Source organism: Argentina silus (assembly GCF_951799395.1).
Source record: "Argentina silus genome assembly, chromosome: 3".
Taxonomy (NCBI): Eukaryota; Metazoa; Chordata; class Actinopteri; order Argentiniformes; family Argentinidae; genus Argentina; species Argentina silus.
The window spans coordinates 5,172,833-5,194,053 of record NC_139657.1 but is presented as its reverse complement, the minus strand read 5'-3'; the positions used below and the strand labels follow the sequence as shown (position 1 = coordinate 5,194,053).

The following is a 21,221-nucleotide window of genomic DNA, read 5'->3' as shown; positions in this document are numbered from 1 at the left end:
TTTCTACTCCCAAAATAATAGACAAAGTTATAGACAAAGTTTCTTCTGGAACTTATTTTTCTAGTTAATAATTCTCTTTCTTCTGATTTCTTGCACCATGACTTCTACAGCTTTTAAGCGATTCACACCAACCTAACTGTAACTCGATTTGCTTGTATTGCGGTTTTTGAAACTCACTATACTTTTCAAACTATTTAAACTTGAAAGTTCAGATTTACATTAACATGGAGGTCTATGGAAACCAAAAGATTTTTGCACCACCACTGCTCCCACACCTTTCAAGCTATTCACACCAATGCAATTGATGAAATGGAGCAGGTGAGGTGAAAGGATGTGTGTAATCTATTACAATGTCCTGAGATTTACCCACAGTCAGTGAATGGGGCAGGGTGGTTACAGGATTTGAACTGGATCAACCAGACTAGCACCTAGATATTTTAAGTGTCTCAATGCTTCCTGTGCTGTCAACTACTGTGCTTGCAGACATTGAGACATACATCGGACTTCATCAGCATGTATACATCTCGCTCAGGTAAGTCAAATCTTTTCCTATTAAAATGGCAGTGTTGTGCGCTCTCTCTCTCTCTCTCTCTCTCTCTCTCTCTCTCTCTCTCTCTCTCTCCAAAAGTAATATTGTCATATCTGCTTTATTTTTTAGGAACAAGGGTGGTGCGTAGCACACGTGACAAATGTAGTAAGTCTAACATACAGGATGGCACAAATAATGTGTTATATGATCAAATGTTACAATATGTTGTCATGGTACATTTGTGCCATAGCAACAACTGTGAGAGAACTGAATGTGTATAAAATCTCAACTGTGTTTGCTGACTACTCTGATATGATTCATTCATGCGATAGCTTTTCCCACTTTCAAGCAGTGTTGACAGTGAAGAAGACAACCAACAATGTGGTTTTACTGGTAGAGTCAGAATCAACATTGATTCTTATCATATGATATCATTACATTGACTTTGTTGTCAATTTTGGATTTGAAATAAAACAGTTACTATGAGGTTGAGGTATAGTATATCTCAAAGGAATGTTTCCAACATCTTGTGGAATCAATGCCACAAAGAATTTAGGCTGTTTTGAGGGCAAAGAGAGGGTAGGGTAGGGTAGGGTACCCAGTATTAGTATAGTGTTCCTAATAAAGTGTTGGGTGAGCGTATATTCCCCATATTTCATGGCACCAGAAGACAATTAGCAGACAACTGGTGACAACTGGTGTTTCTGGTTAGTTAGGTGTGTTCTGACGTGTTGCTTAAGCGTTTGCGTTTGCCTAACCCTAACCTAACCTCTGTCAACATGAAATCAAATCAAACAACATTTTTATTTGTCACGTACATCGCATACAGCCGTAATTGCCATAGTGAAATGCTTTGGGATCTTACTCCTCGCTCAACAACAACAGTCAACAACAATCAACAAGTCAACAAGACAATATAATAGTAATAAAAAAGTGACAATAGGAGTAATGCAATAATGTGCAATAATGTCAGGTGTGCAATAATAATATGTAATAAAATCAGATGTCTTCCAGGTGGGATAACATGAGGACCAAAGACGTGTTGCTGAAAAGTAGAATAAGTTATATGCACTGTTAAGTTTGCACAGCTGCGGGTAAAGCACACGTTCCGTGTGATATTGCCAATGTTTATTGATATTGCCAATGTTTATTGTCTTGCAGGGATATTTAAATATATGTTAGTGCTTGCAGGCTTTTCATTTGCTGTGTTCGTAATTCTGAAATTTCTTCTCACTCACAAAGGTAATGTTTGTCACACAAAGACAAAATCTGTTAACTAAATGATAATACAGTACAATAACATAATGACCCAATCACTGCTGCTGTATTTCTAAAACCTATATTTGTATGATATTGATGTCTGTTTTATCAGTAATTACATTAAATGTGAGAAACTTAGTACCAACATACAGTGCATTCGGAAAGTATTCAGACCCCTTCATTTTTTCCACATTATGTTATGTTACAGCCTTATTCTAAAATGGATTAAATTATTTTTTTACCTCCTCAATCTACACACAATACCCAATAATGACAAAGTGAAAACAGGTTTTTAGAAATAAATTAGCAACAATTTCTAACAACCTGTTTTCGCTTTGTCATTATGGGGTATTGTGCGTAGATTGATGAGGAAAACATTTTTTTAATCCATTTTAGAACAAGGCTGTAACAAAATGTGGAAAAAGTGAAGGGGTCTGAATACTTTCTGAATGCACTGTACATTAGTTCCTACTCCTAGTGATTATACATGAGTCTGATGCTGCTACTGATCTCTACTCCAGATGATTCCCTTCCATGGGCCCCTGGGTCTCCTGGTCCAGAGTTTATTCGGGCTCCGGTGAACCGTAAGTGTGTGTGTGTGTGTGTGTGTGTGTGTGTGTGTGTGTATGTGTGTGTGTGTGTGTGTGTGTGCGTGTGTGTGTCTGTGTCTGTGTGTGTGTGTGTGTGCTTGTGCGTGCGTGTCAGTGTGTGTGCGGGTAACTCTTTCCATTTTCTCGATACCCCTGCAGCCCCCAAACCAAGTCCATGTGGCATCCCAAAGCTCTGTCCAGAGGGAGACTTCAGCTTTTACATCACCAGTGGAGCTGCTAGTGTAGTTGCGCCCAAAATCTGTCTACAGAACAAAATGTAAGTTTGCAATGTGCATTTTGTCTTTCAGAGGGACTGTGTGTGTTTGTGTGTGTGCAAGCTCATATGTAAGAGGGTGCATGTGTGGCAGAGAGATGGAATGAAAGAGAGGGAATGTCTTGGCTTATTAGGAGAACATGGAGAGATCGATATTGAGAAGTGTACACTAAAGATGAGAAATGTCTTCATTAATATATGTCCACTGACTGTCACAGGCACTGTCTTGGTGTAAGACCTTGCTCTCTGTATTCCTCAGGATTGTTGGTCTGGGGGAAAAGAACTCAAAGGAAGGAATAAACATCGCTGTTGTGAACGGTAACTATGGGCTCATTATACACGTTATTTTTCATATAGAATCGTTGTTATTTCAGATCTGCAACATTTCCTCATCTCTAGCTCTGAAAATTATCAATCAGTGTTACAATAAACTCTCAGCACAATAAACAAAAAATATTAGGAATATATGCAGTAATCTTTGTCTAAAACCCTTGATTGATACTGTGTCTTACATGTCTTGTATTGTTGTTCAATGTCCATTTGTCTTCAATGCTTGGTTGCTCTCTTTCACCCACAGGGAAGACAGGGGAGCTTATCGAGACAGGATCTTTTAACATGTATAATGGCGGTAAGGTAGTTTTGGTTAATTTGTATTTACAGGTTGGAAGATCGTGTTTGATACCATTCCTTATTCCATCCCATGCATTACAATGAGCCCATCCCCCGATTTCTACCTCCATCAGCCTCCCCTGAATTGAACCGTGGGCTACACTTGAACGTGTCGATAACTGGAAAGTGTTCATCTCTTGCAGAAATTGATCCCCTGATAACGTTTCTCCAGTCTATCAAGGAAGGATCCATTGTGTTGATGGCTTCATTTGACGACCCTGCTACAAAGTATGTTTACAGTCAATTAACCAACTTTGATGGCCCAATAAATTAAATACAGACACATTTGTCGTGTTTTAGTGATGTAATGATACATTGAAGCATGGGAGGGTACTGATTGATTGATTGATTGATTGATTGATTGATTGACAGACTAAACAGTGAATCAAGGAAGCTAATCAGTGAACTCGGCAGCTCAACAATCAACTCATTAAGCTTCAGAGACAACTGGATCTTTGTTGGGGGGAAAGGATCAAATGTCATGAGTAAATTTGAAAAGGTAATACATACACCAACATACATATCCATTTCAGAAAATGATGTCATGGCTTTATAAGCTTCTGATAGGCTAATTGACATCATTTGAGTCAATTGGAGGTGTACCTGTGGATGTATTTTTAAGTCCTACCTTTAAACTCAGTGCCTTTTTGCTTGACATCATGGGAAAATCAGCCCCCAAAAAAATTTGTGGACTTCCACAAGTCTGGTTCATTCTTGGGAGCAATTTCCAAACTCCTGAAGGTACCACATTGATCTGTACAAACAATAGTACGCAAGTATAAACACCATGGGACCACGCAGCCGTCATACCACTCAGGAAGGAGACGCATTCTGTCTCCTAGAGATGAGCGTACTTTGGCGCAAAAAGTGCAAATCAATGCCAGAACAACAGCAAAGGGCCTTGTGAAGATGCTGGAGGAAACAGGTACAAAAGTGTCTATATCCACAGTAAAAGGAGTCCTATATCGACATAACCTGAAAGGCCGCTCAGCAAGGAAGAAGCCACTGCTCCAAAACTGCCATAAGAAAGCCAGACTACAGTTTGCTACTGCACATGGGGACAAATATCTTACTTTTTGGAGAAATGTCCTCTGGTGTGATGAAACAAAAATTGAACTGTTTGGCCATAATGACCATCGTTATGTTTGGAGGAAAAAGGGGGAGGCTTGCAAGCCGAAAAACACCATCCCAACCGTGAAGCATGGCGGTGGCAGCATCATGTTGTGGGGGTGCTTTGCTGCAGGAGGGACTGGTGCACTTCACAAAATAGATGGCATCATGAGGAAGGAAAATTCTGTGGATATATTGAAGCAACATCTCAAGAAGTTAAAGCTTGGTCGCAAATGGGTCTTCCAAATGGACAATGACCCCAAGCATACATCCAAAGTTGTGGCAAAATGGCTTAAGGAGAACAAAGTCACGGTATTGGAGTGGCCATCACAAAGCCCTGACCTCAATCCTATAGAAAATGTGTGGGCAGAACTGAAAAAGCGTGTGCGAGCAAGGAGGCCTACAAACCTGACTCAGTTACACAAGTTCTGTCAGGAGGAATGGGCCAAAATTCCACCAACTTATTGTGGGAAGCTTGTGGAAGGCTACCCAAAACGTTTGACCCAAGTTAAACAACTTAAAGGCAATGCTACCAAATACTAACTAAGTGTATGTAAACTTCTGACCCACTGGGAATGTGATGAAAGAAATAAAAGCTGAAAGAAATAAATCTCTCTACTATTATTCTGACATTTCACACTATTAAAATAAAGTAGTGATCCTAACCGACCTAAGACAGGGAATGTTTACTCGGATTAAATGTCAGGAATTGTGAAAAACTGAAATTGTTTAAATGTATTTGGCTAAGGTGTATGTAAACTGCCGACTTCAACTGTATGTTACCATTTCAGACTTTGGCTTTTCTCCTTTCTACAGGTTGTTAAAAACAACAGAGAGATAAACAAATATGAAGGCTGGCCTGAGATGATTGAAATGGAGGGATGCATACCTCATTATTTCATTTAAAGTAATAATCTTTATTTTCCCTGCATGTCATTGTAAATGTTTACACATACCATGATCTCTGTATTATTACGTAGAACTGTTTTCTACAGCTCGTCTCTGTTACTGGGACCATATGCATTTGGACCACGCATTTTGTATACCCACAAAATATTACAATCTATTTTCTCGCTCTCTCTCTCATTTGTACAATAAACTATAACATATGATAAAATATGTCATGCCTTTATGGTGTTATTTTGCTAGAGATTTTGATCAAGATAACGTGTCTAAATGAGATACAAGTCCTGCCCACGTGTCTGTGACAGTTGTTCCCACACTGGACTGTTAAACATGAGCTCCTTAATAGTATTGTTACCAATAGGGAAGCGAAGTGGTTTTGTCAAATGTAGTCTGTCAACTTGCTTCCGGTGCCAGACAAAAATCCCGATTCATTTTTCCAATCGGAATTATTTCATATAGCTAATAATCGTTGTTCGAAACCGGGCCTCCCGCATGGCAGGCGAGAAATCAACAACTGAAGCACCAATGGTTAGTTGCCAAGAATATTTGCCCTGTAAGAATGAACGTTTACATATATCAGTGGTTTCCAATTGTAAAACGACGTAAAGGAGTATTCATGCATTGGCCGGGAATCGAACCCGGGCCTCCCGCGTGGCAGGCGAGAATTCTACCACTGAACCACCAATGCTTAGACGTCTGTTAAATTTGGCCTTGAAGAATGGATGTTTACATATATCACTGCTTTCCAATTGTGAAACGTCGTAAAGGAGTGTTCATGCATTGGCCGGGAACCCAGGCCTCCCGCGTGGGAGTGTAGAGCCGAAAGAAGAAAAAATGCTTCACGCCCTTACGCAGGGCACTGTATGTCGCTGAAAGTGTTACTTGTTACTTGTTTAAGTGATACTAGTTTATTTCTATGGGTGTTTTGTGTAAATCGACCAGAATTAGTTAGCTGTTTAGTTATAGTTGAAGTCGGAAGTTTACATACACTTAGGTTGAAGTCATTAAAACTCATTTTTTAACCACTCCACAGATTTCATGCTAACAAACTATAGTTTTGGCAAGTCAGTTAGATCTACTTTGTGCATGACACAAGGAATTTTTCCAACAATTGTTTACAGACAGATTATTTCACTTATAATTCACTATATCATAACTCCAGTGGGTCAGAAGTTTCATACACTAAGTTGACTGTGCCTTTAAACAGCTTGGAAAATTCCAGAAAATGATGTCATGGCTTTAGAAGCTTCTGATAGGCTAATTGACATCATTTGAGTCAATTAGAGGTGTGCCTGTGGATGTATTTTAAGGCCTACCTTCAAACTCAGTGCCTCTTTGCTTGACATCATGGGAAAATCAAAAGGAATCAACCAAGACCTCATAACCTTACCTGGGCAACAAAGTCATACCTGGGCCACATCCACCAGCCAGCCAAGATCTGGCTGCTTAGGGCACCCTAACCCTGGCTTTGTTATGGCAATCATATCTAGCTTAGTTATGGCAACCAGATCTGGCCCTGGTCTACAAAAATGTTGGTCAAGATCTGGCAACTGTACTGTAACCAGATCAGGCCCACTTATGGTTGTATTGTGGCCAATATTTGGTTTACTTATGGCAACCATAACAGGCCCTGTTGAGTGTGCTGCGATCCAGCTGTACTGTGTGTATGGTAACCAGATCATTGTATCATTGTCAGAGATGTCACATGTGTATGGTAAGGATAGTTCCATTCCTTTATTCCAAGTGGGTTTATTTCAATCGGGTTCACTATTTGCTTATTTTTTTTAGGAGACACCCAATTTAAGGACTTTTTCATGATAGTGTTAGGGTTAGGGTTATCAACACAAACTCAACAATTCTTAGCACAGTCTTAATTAAATTACTTGGAGTCAGATTAATAATATTAACATATGATTTCCTATTAACAATACATAGCCATATGTATCAGTGCAGCAAGTTCATAAATTTATATAATATTGTATTGATATGGGCAGCCACCTAATGCAGACAGTGTTTCCTGGCAGGACTGGAGTGAGAAAGAATGAAAGCTGATCCTCTGTTTGCAGGTTGAAAGGAGAGGAGAACACCGTAATGAGATATTATGTACTGCCAGATTTCAGCTCCATCAAAAAGGGCTTCTGTAAGGTAAGGATCCCGGAGGCGCATGTTTATATACTTTGACACCTATATGTACACAAATACCATCAAATAAAAGCTGAAAATCTCCAACCTTTTGGAATGTAGAGCCAAAGGTAGAAAAAATGCTTCGCTGTCCCATTACAGCTGTGAAGGTTCAATCAAACCCGCACAAAGGCAGGTTTACGAATGATATCTGCCAACAGCACGTTCCTCCGTGAACCTGCAACATGTTCCGATTATACCTGCAAATAACAGGTTGTTTTGGAACCTGTTCTTAAGTAGGTTTACAAATAAAACCTGGTGACAGCAGGTTATTGAAAATACCTGAAGACAGCAAGGTTTAAATGAACCTGTCAAAAACAGGTTATTGTTTCAACCTGCAGTTAAGCAGGTTTATTAAAGAAACAGGACTAAGCCCCATTTTCCGTTTTTCAGAATCCCCCCCCCTCTTCTCATAAATTAATATTTTAAAACAGTTAAATAAACATGAGCTATCAAGTGTAATAGGTTTTCTTTTTCAGGACAGTTGGGGGAATTTAGTTATAACCAGATAGCACACACCTCTGCAAGACGTCTGTGCGATGTGCCTCAATCACATCTGGTGTGCGTCTTATAGACCACTGGTGCTCCTTGCAAATATATCTCTATTACGTCGGTTTAGATGGAACGCAGACCTCTGGCCGCTGCCTCGGTGACGTTCTCAGAAATCCATACACGGCCGCTCTACACCAGACGCTTGCTCTCGCTTCATTCAGCCTACATAGTCTTGCTTTAGTCAGACATTTAATTACATTAAACACATCACAGATGTAAATCTATAGAAGTATTTGTATAGGCTACAATTACAGCAGCTCACATTGAGTCATATTCTTATAAAGGTTACTTTTGCAAAAATGGCACTCAATTTAAAGTGACAACACTACAAAGAATGTGCTTAAACAAATTAAAATAATTTAGCCTAAATGTGAAATAAATCAAATGGCAATGGAAATCAGCCAAGTAATCAATCAATAATCAGATCATTCAGTCAATCAATTATTCATCAACAAACATTATAAATCCTATCGAAACTAAGGAACATTTAAGAAACGTTGTGTGCTTGCAAAAAGACAAGAAAATTGAATTTATGGTAAATGTTGTCCAAATTCTGTCCAAGTTGTTTATACACAAAGCTAAATTCATGAAAACTCCACCCCTATGTTTGATTTTTAAACAAGAACTAATGATATATTTTAAGAGTTGTTGAATCCTACAATATGAACTATCTTGACTCTGAAAACCTGTTGAACTAGCACCTATAATTCATATTTTTTGTCATTTCCTCAGTTTATTGATGCACTTGTCAAAATGTGACTGTACTGAATGTGGCTTTTTGTTTGAACACACTATTGGAAAAAATAGAAAAGAAAACTGGCGGGCGAGCGCGAGCTACTATGGCGCGAATCTGGTGGTTCGATGCTTACCGAAGGTGCGAGACCTTCTGGAACGATCTAGCGAGCCAATCAGATCCAGAGTTGAGCCATCCACCAGGATCCTCATCTCATCGTTACTGGAGGCTTACAGCGATTTAGCAACATATTTACTTTTCTGAGGTGATGCGGTGAGCTAGATTGCCGTAGTTATCTAGCTAGACAGTTACCGTTAAGCTAACTAGCTAATCAGCAGCAGCTTACTTGAGCTTCAGGTTCACAGCCAGAAGAATCATTAAACTCGTCGAGGATGGCATCAACTGGGAGGAAACAATCAAAGAAAACTAAGCACTCAGAGGACTTGGCCGACAAAGCATTTGATTTCGTGTTCGAGGAAGAAAAGAAAGGACCGAATTCAGATGACAACAGGGAAGGTAGCTGGCTAATCTGTGAAGCTAGCTAATAATGAATTATTATGTAATCTAATTGTTGATTACGAATTACTGGCTAACTATCATACTTTATATTACATTTCTATCTGCAGATGAAACCCCTATTGTCGACAAGTTGGCCAAAAAGAGATCATCCGCCAACTTTGGGGAGGACGACCTAAATGTTGGAGTAGGGTAAGTAGGATAATTGCTATCATTTAATATAATACATGCTGAAAAAGTAGGTCTATTCACCCCTCTTTATCGTAAACTCTTGCTCTTCTTCTACACCCCTCTAGTAACGAGGTACAAACCATGTTGGAGCGATTTGGAGGTAAATAACAAACCGCAGCCTACAATTTAATTGTCTTGAATCTGTGTCTGTGTTTTCTCAAATTGGAAGTTATTCTGTCATGACGTGCTGTGCATTACAGTCAAAATGTCTTTCATCCCCAGCCGACATAGGCAAGGCAATGCAGGCCAAGAGGAAACGTCTGGAAACCTTCACCAAAAGCTCACTGAAGGGCAGCAATCAGAAACTGGCGCAGCTATGGGACACTCAATATGCACAGAGGTAACTGACATAGTTGCTAACTAAGTTAGCCTGTTAGAGCATGAACACCCATAGATATTAATCATAGATGTTAAAAGCAGTTCAGTTGGCCTACTTCTAAGATAGGTCATAGACATTAATATACCGGTATCAAAAAAATAAAACCAATTAGATTATTTCCAACAGGAGTTTATTTAACAAATTTTCTATATAAATGTATCTACTGTTACATAGATCTAGGAGTTACATGAAAGTAGACCTACTACTATTTGTAAAACAATTAAATACATTCAATCTTGAAATCTAAGATTTTTTTGATCTTTAATCTTGGTAAGATGGTATTTCACCTGAACATGAAAATAGGCTGAACCTTAAATGTGGCCAGTCATATTTGTATATAGTATTATATAATGATTGCCGAAATCTTATTGATATGTGTGGATGTTGTTGTATGTCTTAATTTCCACTTTTTATATTGGCCGCCTAACCCCCAGGTAACAGTGAATATGCTTGTAATAACTGTGAGTGTGCATTTGCAGGCAAAAGCTGACTCAGGAGTACTCACATCAGGTGTCCTCTGTGCTACAGCAGTGGGAGAATGAAGCACAGAAATCTGAGGATCAGGAGGAGAAATTGAATGTGAGTGCTACTCTGTACAGTACGTCATTGCAATACTTGTGGTCCATCTGAAAAATGGCAGCTACATGTCACTGTTTAGAATAAGACAAGGATGCTATTTCTGTCTCTCACACACAATATACATCTAGAAAGGATGTCACTACTGACAACAGTAAATGGTGATGATGATGATGATGATGATGATGGTTTCCTACCGTACCGTTGTTTCCATTGCAGAACATGTTCCGCCAGCAGCAAAAGCTCTTTCAGCAGGCGAGAGTAGCGCAAACTCAGAAGTTGAAAACTATCAAGGAGTTATATGAGCAGTTTGTTAAGGTGAGGCCCAGGTGGCATGCAGTACAACACTCGATTTGAGAAGAAATGTTTTAGGTGCTTCTGTTCGACTTGTATTCAAGTATAGACAAGTTGCTGTGATATGTGGGTAGTATGGGTGTGATATGTGGGTAGTATGGGTGTGATATGTGGGTAGTATGGGTGTGATATGTGGGTAGTATGGGTGTGATATGTGGGTAGTATGGGTGTGATATGTGGGGAGTATGGGTGTGTTTTTTGTTTGTCGTTGGCGTGTGCCAGTCAGTGTCTACCTGATCACTGTACGGCTTCTTCTAGAACATGGAGGAGATGGAGAAGAGTCACGAGGCGTTCCTGCAGGGGGCGCAGGTGGAGCTGAAGAAGGAAATGGCCATGCTGCAGAAGAAGATCATGATGGACACAGTGAGTTAGAAGTCAATAACATTACACAGTCGGTGTAATGGGGACACTTTATCTGGGCGCTTATTTAGAATCTCAGAACAGATAAATGGAACATGAGCATTTGATCACGGGCATTATACAACAGTTTGATCAGAACAAGCATTGTGATTGGTCGAGATGTGTTCAAAGCCGTGATTTAATAACAGTAATGTTGTTTAGCCTCATAATGGCGTCCTTGACTTTCATTAACACAGCTGTGGTCCTAATGTTGACAGACCCTAATAGCAGACTCCAAAGGCAAATGCAAAGCCTAGAATCAAGACTAGACATTGACAGCTCCGTTATGCCTGCACAAATGATGCAACAGAACACACATGACTAATCAGAAACACCCGTCAAGCCAATTGTTCCAAGACTTTTGGTGCTATGATATAAAAACTGTTGTCATTTCTAAATGGTGAAACCAACATAAAATACCCTCAAATGTAAACTGACAATATATACCTTAACCTCATAGAAAGTGTTTGATTTCAAATCTAGAGCCAAAAGCAGAAAAAAATACTTCACTGTCCCAATAATTACAGATGGCACTGTATATCAGCAGTTTAGAATCTGAGTCTAAAACGATGTGTGACCCTAACCCTGACTTTCCCACGCCTCACTTGACTATAATTAATACTGTATTTGTTTCTCTGTTCCCACAGCAACAGCAGGAAATGGCCACTGTTCGCAAATCACTCCAGTCTATGCTGTTCTAAGGGAGCCCTCTTATTATGTTACTTGTTGTCATGTCAACAGCATCGAATGTCACACTGTGTATGTTAAGTTCACAATGGTTACGTATTGACCATTAATGTTTCCAAAACCAGAATTTGTTGTACATTTGTTTGATGATAACATGTTTCTTTGTTTGTTTTTTTGCCAGTTTTATGGTAACAAGGTCTGCAATTTTACCAAAACAGTTGTGAAATTTTTTTTTGTTCCAAAACTATTTATACTTAAATAAAAATATATTATTTAAAGCTATGAGAAGTCGTAGTAATTCTGTTACATGAAATACAATATAAACGGATACTTTTATTTTCACACAACCAAAGTTGGTGGAATTAGTTTTCAGCTCTACATTCACCACACAATGAGAAAAGGCAGTCCAGTGGGATAGTGCAGGAGTGATGGGAGTTCAGAGTCTGTATGGCTTTGGGGAATAAGCTGTGGTTGAGGAGGTCAGTCCCATCACCCATTGATTTGAAACGTCTGCCGGCGGGCAGGAGTTCAGAGAGATGAGGTTATATGAAGTCAAATCACCCCCTACCGGTAGGTGGCGACAATCCACAAAAATAACCAATCGTACGTAGCTAAACATAAACCAGGAAGAAGATACACGTCATTCACTAGAATTCCTTACCTTAAAAACCAATATCTCTAGGTTTTACATGCTGATTAAAGGGACCTATAAGAGGCAAACATGGGTAAGATTTGTACCTTTACATTTGTAATAGTTAGCTGCTAATGGTGTTGTTCAATTTCAGATAAAATAAATTAGCGATGTTCATAGCAGTATCAACAGTCTGACAACTTGGCGAGCTAATTTGCTAGCTGCAGCAAATTATGGACGCTTTACAAATAACCCTGGGCATACATAATATTCTAACTTAATTGCTCTACTAGTTTGACCCATTGAGCAGGCATTAGTGCATCGTAGTACACTAGTAGAATATCAATTGATTAGAGTGTCACGTGGGAGCTATATTTCCCCATGAATTTCAATTAGTTTACCCCCAACCCTGTAAGTTATATATATTTTGTATAATATTCTACAATATCAAGATTCCCAAGCAGGATGTCGGAGGGTAGGGCACGACACACAACACTAATTTCCAGTCTTTTTTTTTTATGTAGGTGGGTTTTTCTCCAGTCTCTTTTCTGGCCTGTTTGGTACCAGGGAAATGAGGATACTGATTCTTGGACTGGATGGAGCAGGAAAAACCACAATCCTTTACAGACTGCAGGTTGGAGAGGTTGTCACCACTATTCCCAGTGAGTGAAAATAATACATTTCTTCCCAGTGATCTGTTTCTGTATACTGATGTCACAACTCTTACCAGTCAATACTATGACATGTTGACTTAGAGATGTCTTGCCTTCAGTAAGGTCTACATTGGCCGGAAGGTAAGAAGGTGGTCATGCTAAAATGCATGCAATAGATTGTTCAGAAATCAAAGCTGTGGTCTGATTCATGATGACTATTAATCCAATATATGTTATGAGTCTATGATCGATTACATGCAAGCAACCACTTACAATTCACCAATTAACATTTGTTAACTCATGCCCTTTCTTTGTCTAGCCATTGGCTTCAATGTGGAAACAGTGACATACAAGAATCTGAAGTTCCAGGTGTGGGATCTTGGTGGCCAGACCAGTATCAGGTATGAAGACATTGAATATTTGAGACTGCAAGTGTTGAGAATGGGATAGGGCATTAGTCTAAAATTAAATGTACTGCAACTGTATTTGTGAAGTTATAATCAAGTTGTCACCTCACCTAATCCCATGATTCTCTCTCCCCCTTGTCTTTGGCTCAGGCCGTACTGGCGTTGCTACTACTCCAACACTGATGCTGTGATCTATGTAGTGGACAGCAGTGATAGGGACAGAATGGGCATTTCCAAGTCTGAGCTTGTGGCTATGCTCGAGGTAAGAGGAATTTAGCTATTTCTCCCAATCTACCCTGTGTTTATTCTGACAAGCTGTGCTCTTCCTCTCCTTGTGCTCTCGGGGCTAAGATGACGGTCGTTTTGTCCCATGTTCGGACGGGCTGAGGTTCTCCTTTTTGCCAAACCAAAATGAATGTAGTATAAAAGCCTCTTGTAATAACAAAGTGAGCAGGTGCAGTTGTAAGGCCAGGTTTTTCAGGTTGCCAGATTGAGGCCTCTGTCTGTATGTCCACTGCAGGAGGAGGAGCTGAAGAAGGCGGTGCTGGTGGTGTTTGCCAACAAGCAGGACATGGACCAGGCCATGACGCCCACTGAGGTGGCCAACTCCTTGGGCCTGCCCGCACTTAAAGACAGGAAGTGGCAAATCTTCAAAACCTCTGCCACCAAAGGCACAGGGCTGGACGAGGCCATGGAATGGTAATGGAATAGGAGACAAATAAAGTTTCACAATGAAAATGTTATATTTAAGTTTCAAGCTCAAAATCTCTGACTGCATGTCTTGTGTCGTAGGTTTCTCAAATGAGATTGGGTCCACTCCATTTGCTGCTGAAATAGAGTATAGGGGAGCCAGGAGGGGTGGGAAATGAAAGATGGCAGTTGAATGTACACCGCAGGGTGACGTGGGAGCGCTCATCCGGGAAAAACCTCCACCCACCCGGGCTAGAACAGCGTAATAAACGAGTGGACCCATTATGTGCTTGGCCATTGGGTAGAGTAGGCCTACGTTGGTTTCTCTGGCTGGAACTAATCCCACCTTTCTGTCCTCGCACACATTTTTACTGGAATGAGGGAGTAAAACTAGCGTTCGAGTTTGTCGCTAACATCGTTTTTCCATTTCTCCTTATCTTTTAGGCTGGTAGAAACTCTCAAGAGTGGACAGTAACCTCGGTCATCGGCCCCCTGTAAATAAATGTGATGTCTGTCTGACCTCCCGCATCTCAGTGCCCTTGAGTGTGAAGTGAACTGGCGGGGTCTGTACTCCCACATACCGAGTTCCCTTGTCTTAATGGAAAGAGAGTCCTCAAAAGTCTCAGAGAGAGACAGATAGACAGAGGGGGGCAATTGTGTGAAAGCCTGGCTGGAAAGCTGAAAATGTACTACGGTAACCTGGACTCTTTGCAGCGGGACATAGTAAATATGGACTATTCTGCTGCTGTCCCCAGTCCATTGTTTTGTATTAATTGCATTCCTATCGATTTCCTTTTTCTATCCAGTGTTTGTGTAGAAAGTATGTTTAGGTTGTGGTTTTTCCTGTACCTGAGCACGCTATTTTGTCTCAAAAGTACTCACAAATGGTCCTTATAAGTTGGGGTTGACTTTGATTGTAATATTTATTTATGATGTCAATAAAAATGTAATTGAAAAATCAATAAATAAAAATCAATGTTTTCAGTTTGAGGAGACGTCATAATCAAAGGGAGGTGACAACGTGATACAAACACGCTATAGGCGGAAGTTATGACGGTGCTTGTCGTGCGCCCGCTTCGTTCGATGCGTAGTTTGACGCAGTAATTGTTTCTTGTCGATTATTTCAATGAATGATTGAATCAAATTGTAATCATAAAGAAGGGTAAGTGCTGTATTAAGTATTTTGTTTCTGAGCGTCGTGTGTTTTTCGGCGAATAGTAAGCAAGCAAAGACGGTGGCATTGCATGTTAGCCAGCTAGCCAAATTATAACCAACTTGGCTAGTTTAACCGCAGATCAGATGTATTGCAAACAAAGAGTTTGTATTGAAACCAAGAATTACCACAAGACCTTCCACATTCGGTTTTTATTCAGCAGATTTGTGGTGTGTGTTGGCTTACCCATACTGGTGACACTAGTCGTGTTCTGACCAACTGCTGCGTTCCGTGGCGGTTCGGTTGACCAGCTGAGACCAACATGTTTGCGTTTTATTGTTGTCCTGCCTTCCCAGTCAGATATAACGGTTCTGTACGGGTGTACCTTTTTCCTTGGTGTGATTTGCACAGTGAGGTGGGTCTACCTACCCAAAAACAAATGACAGAGAACAAGCTGAATGAAAATAGTCTTCCATGTAAATCGCTAGCTCAGAGCCGCTGTTACCCTCCGCTCTAATAATTAGTAGGTAGCTAGCATGGTTAGACTCAAGGCTAGCTGACACAGGACGATGCCCGTACTATCTACACCACGTTCTGCGTTAGCTAAACTGCTTGGCTCTGAAATTATGTTGTCGCAAATACATTTACGGTGTGTTTTTGTCTGCCTTGGTGTAGGTTTGAAGGTTTGGCAATGTGTGGACCAAAGAGAGTAGACAGCCAGTAGATACTCATGTCTCCAGCGTGGCCATGGATAGCACACTGTCACAGGAGGATTTCGAGGCCAGCAGCCCTACTCATGACTCTAAGGAACCAGGGACCCCTGGACTCCTGAACCGCGCATGTCTACTGAGTGAGGGGGAATTTTTCCTTGCTGACCTCAGTGATTGTTCTACTCCGAACATGCCCCCCACCATCATCCCTGAGACACCAAGGTATGCTGACTTTACTGCAGGCTATCATCATTGCCAAGTAGGATTATACGTTGTATCTTGGGAAATTGTTCAACTACACCCTGTTCCAACAGCTCTTGGCAGAGATGCACCTTAATCACACTACGTAAGTGAGCTGTACTGTGCTGGCCTACTTACGCAAAGGGCTTCAACCAGCCGCTGCTCTATTTACTAGTACAGGATAAGAGCAGTGTGGCGTAGTGCGCTATGTATTGTGCGTTGATTGTGAATGAGTGGGGATTTGGTAGTCTGTTGTCAGTTAAATGGGTCTGCTTGCCACGTTTATGGCCAGCTATTCATGACTCATGTTTTTTCTCTGCGTGCGCAGCCCACTGTGCCTCCGAAGGAGAAGACGTTACATTGGGGACTTTGGGACGGTAAGTTTCATAACCTTGGTGACATGGAAGTGTTAAGCTTAGCTTTCCAACTACTTGGTGACGGTACCCACAGCCGGACATTGTTCTTCATCTTTCAGCTAAATGGCATATATATCTTTGATTCCAGGCTTCTGTACTCAGCCCACCACCTAGTGAGCCTGACAGATTTCCCATTAAGACCCCCAGCGCTCACCAGATGTCCAAACGCAGGAAGCTCTCTGTACCAGCCACCAGCATGAGAGGTGAAACCAGGCCTTGCACCTCATGGGGGACCACTGGATTTGTTCCAGCTTCGTCTCTCATAGGAAAAGACTCTTATCTGGGCACGTGGCTGGAGTCCCCTCTTCCAACCAAGTCCACCTCATTATCTTCTCCACCTTCCTCCTCCCTTGGTGCGCCCCCAGCCTCACAGGAAGTGACGGCCGAGGAAAGGTTTTCCTGTAACACACATGCTCAGGAACCTGTGACGGTCTCTTCCACAGTGGAAGCAGGGCCCTCTAGTCACGGCAGAGGGAGGAAGCGGACCTCGAAGCAAGCTGTCTCTACCAGGTTCAGCTTCAAGTCTTACTCCACATGTGCCTCAACGAGCACCAACACAGACTCGGGTTCAGAGAAGGAAAGGTTGAGTCCTGGCAGAGAACTCCCTCTCTCTCATGGTAAGCGCGAAAGTTTGGATTTACAACATCTAAATAAAAAGGTGCATCTGCAAGTATCCCACTAAAGGCAGACATTTTGATTCCTCATTATGTTGGCCATAGTAGATCTTACCCGAGGTGTTTGCCTATCTGATTGTTTTCTTATTTCTTCACAGCAGAGCAGAGGCTGCACAAATATGAGGAGATAGTCATCAGTGACGACGATGATGTCATTGTCCAGGCCATGGTCCGCTCAGTGCAGGTGGAAGAAGATGAGGCGTTGGCTCGCAGTCTCCAGGTAGGGATGACTTCTTGAAAAGGAAACCCTGCTAGTTACGTCGAGTGGTTCCTAAACAGCAGTCTGCCTAAGACAATTCTAACAGCTTCAAGTGCATTTCAGCTTCCTTTAAGTCCCTGTTGTTGAGTTTATTATAACAGAGTTGACCCTAACCCTACACGCTCCCTCCCCAGGAGCAGTTTGACCGAGAGGAGCAACTGCAGCAGGAGCGAAGGAGACAGGAAGCCATGCCCCCAGACACACCTCCCCGCAGCTATCCGGTGAGTTTCAGAGCTTTGTCTTCATGCCAAATTCTAAACAGGCTACAGTATGTAATCGATGAGTTTGCGCTTTCATTCAGTTTAATTTGCGCTTTGAAGAAGAATGTGTGCAGTCTACCTCCTTTCCGTGTCAAAGCACAGCCCTGATGCAGCCCACTTGGCTAATGTGGCCAATGGCATGTGACTCAGTTGTGATGTTGGCATTCTAGTGCCTGATCTGTCATTCTCTGCTTGTTCAAAATGAGAAAGCTGGGCATGTTGGAAAATCTGTGGAAAGTAATTTACTTCTACATTAAATGTTTTCAATTTGTTGGCTTCGTTTTGGTTATTTCAAACGTTTAAAGGTATCATCTACAGTAGTTACTTCTGTTCAATGATGGTCATTTCTGTTAATGATATACCCATTGATTCTTAAAGAAATGTACTTATGAATGCCTCATGAGCTTCGTACAACTATCTTACCTCATAAACAAATATTTTTAAATATCTACTCCATGTCAGGGACCGTGCCTCCATATATCCGTAGCTCCATCTGAATTCGAAAGTGGTTACAATTGTTTGATGGTTTGGCCAGAGATGTACATTTTCCCCTGCGATTTCCCCACAGCAATCGCTATAACCGGTTTGTGTAGTGTTGACCTTTGAAATTCTCCCACAACCTTGTGACTGGACTATTGTAGCACTTGAACCCCAATCCGGCCTCATTAAACACGTGCAATAATAAGCAATCATGCTAACGAATAGTTATCATACAAATGTGTGTATCTAGATTGTGTGTGTGTGTGTGTGTGTGTGAACCGTTTGTCTAATTGCTGTCGCTATTGTCTTCCCCTCCTCAGTATGACCCCTACTTAGGGATGAACTGGATGTCTCCCTGGTCTGCTGCGGTGAACTATGCAGCGCTTTCGCCCTTAGTCTCAGGCTTAGTCACCGGACTAGAGGAAGGTATGTTGTTTCGAACGTCAAGCACATGATTGACACACTACTTATCCCTTTGACACACTACTTATCCCTTTGACACACTACTTATCCCTGTTAATGAAGGGTAAGCATCTGGTTGTGCATAATTGGTTTTCACACTAATGTTGTATTGTACTGCATTGTATTGTCTTCATTGCTGTATACTGTATGTCGGTGAATGTAAAGCTCCCCACCATGCTGTAATAAAAACGAAGGCCACGACCTCCCTTGTGTGGCAATAAAAGGACATGTGACGAGAGGAATGTATGTTGCATGATCAAAACCTGTATGATAAGAGTGTGTGTACATTTATTTAGATTTGAGAGGACGGCGCAGAGGAAGGGGGCGCTCTCGTGCTCCGCGTCGCAGGAACCCCCGGCATGCTATCCCTGACCTATTTGATGACAGCCAGGGAGAAAATTATGAGGTACGCACTGGATCCTTAGTTGAACAAACAAGACTTCACCCCAGCCCATGTAGGATAGAGGTCATACATTTAGCCGTGAAGGCTTGGCATTGACCTTGCTACACCCCTATTTGCTATTCCATGTGCATCTTGGCTTTTCTAACAAATGTGTGTGTACTGCATGTGTGTGCATGCGTGTCTTTCAGGCTCTTCTGGCCTTTGAGGAGGGTCAGGGTGCAGTTGTGGCCAAGAACACCCTGAGTAAGAGGGAGATTGAGAGGCTGCCCACCAAAGCCTACGACAGTGCACACAGTGCAGGAAAGACACAGTAAGTCACCAACGGCATTTTACCCAAGATTCCCCATTAACTCCAACTCTCCAAAGGCATGTTCAATTGGCTCGGCATTGTGCTATGAATTGCAACAGAACTTATTGAACGACGCGTTCTCTCTCAGCAGGGAGCAATGTTCTTCAGCTTTCTTTGAGGCCGTTTGCTCAGCCGTTTGGAGGGCGTGGTGGGAGAATGAGCCGTTACTCTTTTTGTCATCCGGTGGTGATGTTTCCCTCTGTGTACAGGTGTCAGATCTGTTTCTCAGACTACACAGAAGGGGAACAGCTGAGGATGCTCCCTTGTCTCCACGACTACCATGTACAGTGTATCGACCGCTGGTTAAAGGTAGGGGACCACTCCACTCAACCTGTGGTGCAAAGTATTTTGGGTAGCATGATATTTTTCAGTGTAGACCCTTTTGGGGCAATGCATTTAACACAATTACTCTCTGACACTTGTTGACACAGTACTATATCCAATTTTTTTTATTTTTTATCAATGCACCTGATTTTCCTACTGACAGGAAAACGCTACCTGCCCTATCTGCCGAGCTGACGTGTCTGTGTGAGGTGGTTTGACTGAGCCTGCATAACCCCAGAAAATGACCTCTACCTCATGTGGCCTACGTTACCTCGTCACCTAAAGTTAGTCTGTTAGTGTCTGTACCACTGTCCACACAAACCACTGTCTTAAGTGTGCACATTTTTTAAAGGTGATCTCCATACAATCATAGTCATTACCAGAAGCAAGTTAAAATAAGTGTTTTCAATTTTTATTTTAAGTATTTTTTATTATTTAAAACAAATTTCCCCACACATCAATTTGCTGTACTTGAATGAAACACCTCAGGATCGCTGCTTTTTTGTATTCTGGTTTTCTGCAAATAAAAGTAATATTTTTTTGGAAATATTTGTTCTGTCATTTCTAAGACATTAGGAGGGAGACTACTAAAAACACTTCCTAAAAAGTAAAAGAGACTACTACAAGATTCCATGTACAGAATACGATTTCAAGCATGATCTTTTTGTATGGCTGACACAGCTATGAAAGGCTTGTACAGCTATCGGAAGAGGGGGTTTGAATCTGATGATACAGGACAGGTTTCAATATCAAGTTGGCACCTTCAGTCATTTAACTTTTTAATGTTTTCTCATCTGTTAGTGACTTCTAACCTACACCCTTGTTATAGCACCAGTATGACATTGTCTGAGGTCTCATTTCAAGGCAGTGGAGTGCAGTTGGTCCTTGTTGTACAGCTTCCTCATGGTCCTGTACTAACCCTAAAACTAAAACTCACTTATGTACTTCAATGAATAAATAAGGGGTCTGACAAGCAACTGACATTAAGGGGGTCGACTTTGGTCTTTAAACATTAAGTTTAAACATTATTTAAGAGGCTGATTTTAAAATGTAAGGACCTCTTAATTTATATTAAGGGGCTTGGCCTCTGTCTTACTACTAGTGCTATCTGTCCTAAGATAATGGGGGGCATGGCATGTTTTCAGGGGCAATTTAAGGTGAAAG

General features: G+C 41.3%; 4 protein-coding genes across 7 annotated transcripts; all 4 read left to right on the top strand.

Annotated features, from left to right (window-relative positions):
* Positions 1 to 484: 484 nt before the first annotated feature.
* On the top strand, positions 485 to 7,482 carry LOC310801629 (protein FAM3C-like; the record flags this gene model as incomplete). The annotated part of the gene is made up of 10 exons (XM_083665696.1): positions 485 to 532; positions 659 to 694; positions 1,691 to 1,771; positions 2,311 to 2,373; positions 2,539 to 2,656; positions 2,913 to 2,971; positions 3,231 to 3,281; positions 3,466 to 3,550; positions 3,695 to 3,821; positions 7,405 to 7,482. The coding sequence occupies exons 1-10, from the start codon at positions 514 to 516 to the stop codon at positions 7,480 to 7,482; spliced, it is 717 nt and encodes a 238-aa protein (XP_083521822.1). The 5' UTR covers positions 485 to 513.
* Positions 7,483 to 9,196: 1,714 nt separating this feature from the next.
* On the top strand, positions 9,197 to 11,960 carry sycp3 (synaptonemal complex protein 3; the record flags this gene model as incomplete). The annotated part of the gene is made up of 8 exons (XM_083665990.1): positions 9,197 to 9,320; positions 9,431 to 9,512; positions 9,617 to 9,651; positions 9,774 to 9,891; positions 10,410 to 10,509; positions 10,726 to 10,824; positions 11,119 to 11,223; positions 11,907 to 11,960. The coding sequence occupies 8 exons, from the start codon at positions 9,197 to 9,199 to the stop codon at positions 11,958 to 11,960; spliced, it is 717 nt and encodes a 238-aa protein (XP_083522116.1).
* Positions 11,961 to 12,536: 576 nt separating this feature from the next.
* LOC310802830 (ADP-ribosylation factor-like protein 1) lies at positions 12,537 to 15,266 on the top strand. The gene is made up of 6 exons (XM_083667399.1): positions 12,537 to 12,671; positions 13,102 to 13,239; positions 13,550 to 13,631; positions 13,788 to 13,899; positions 14,158 to 14,336; positions 14,772 to 15,266. The coding sequence occupies exons 1-6, from the start codon at positions 12,668 to 12,670 to the stop codon at positions 14,800 to 14,802; spliced, it is 546 nt and encodes a 181-aa protein (XP_083523525.1). The 5' UTR covers positions 12,537 to 12,667; the 3' UTR covers positions 14,803 to 15,266.
* Positions 15,267 to 15,370: 104 nt separating this feature from the next.
* On the top strand, positions 15,371 to 20,559 carry LOC310802117 (uncharacterized protein). Of its 4 annotated transcripts, none has more exons than XM_083666401.1 (11): positions 15,371 to 15,489; positions 16,156 to 16,412; positions 16,759 to 16,807; positions 16,935 to 17,463; positions 17,622 to 17,740; positions 17,914 to 18,000; positions 18,840 to 18,945; positions 19,278 to 19,387; positions 19,573 to 19,694; positions 19,943 to 20,042; positions 20,221 to 20,559. In XM_083666401.1, exons 2-11 carry the CDS (start codon positions 16,228 to 16,230, stop codon positions 20,263 to 20,265), a joined length of 1,452 nt encoding a protein of 483 aa, XP_083522527.1. In that variant the 5' UTR covers positions 15,371 to 15,489; positions 16,156 to 16,227; the 3' UTR covers positions 20,266 to 20,559. The 4 variants fall into 4 exon arrangements, with proteins under 4 accessions (XP_083522527.1, XP_083522525.1, XP_083522526.1 ...); XM_083666399.1 differs by having other exon boundaries at positions 17,619 to 17,740; XM_083666400.1 differs by lacking the exon at positions 15,371 to 15,489 and adding an exon at positions 15,528 to 15,544 and having other exon boundaries at positions 17,619 to 17,740.
* Positions 20,560 to 21,221: the final 662 nt, after the last annotated feature.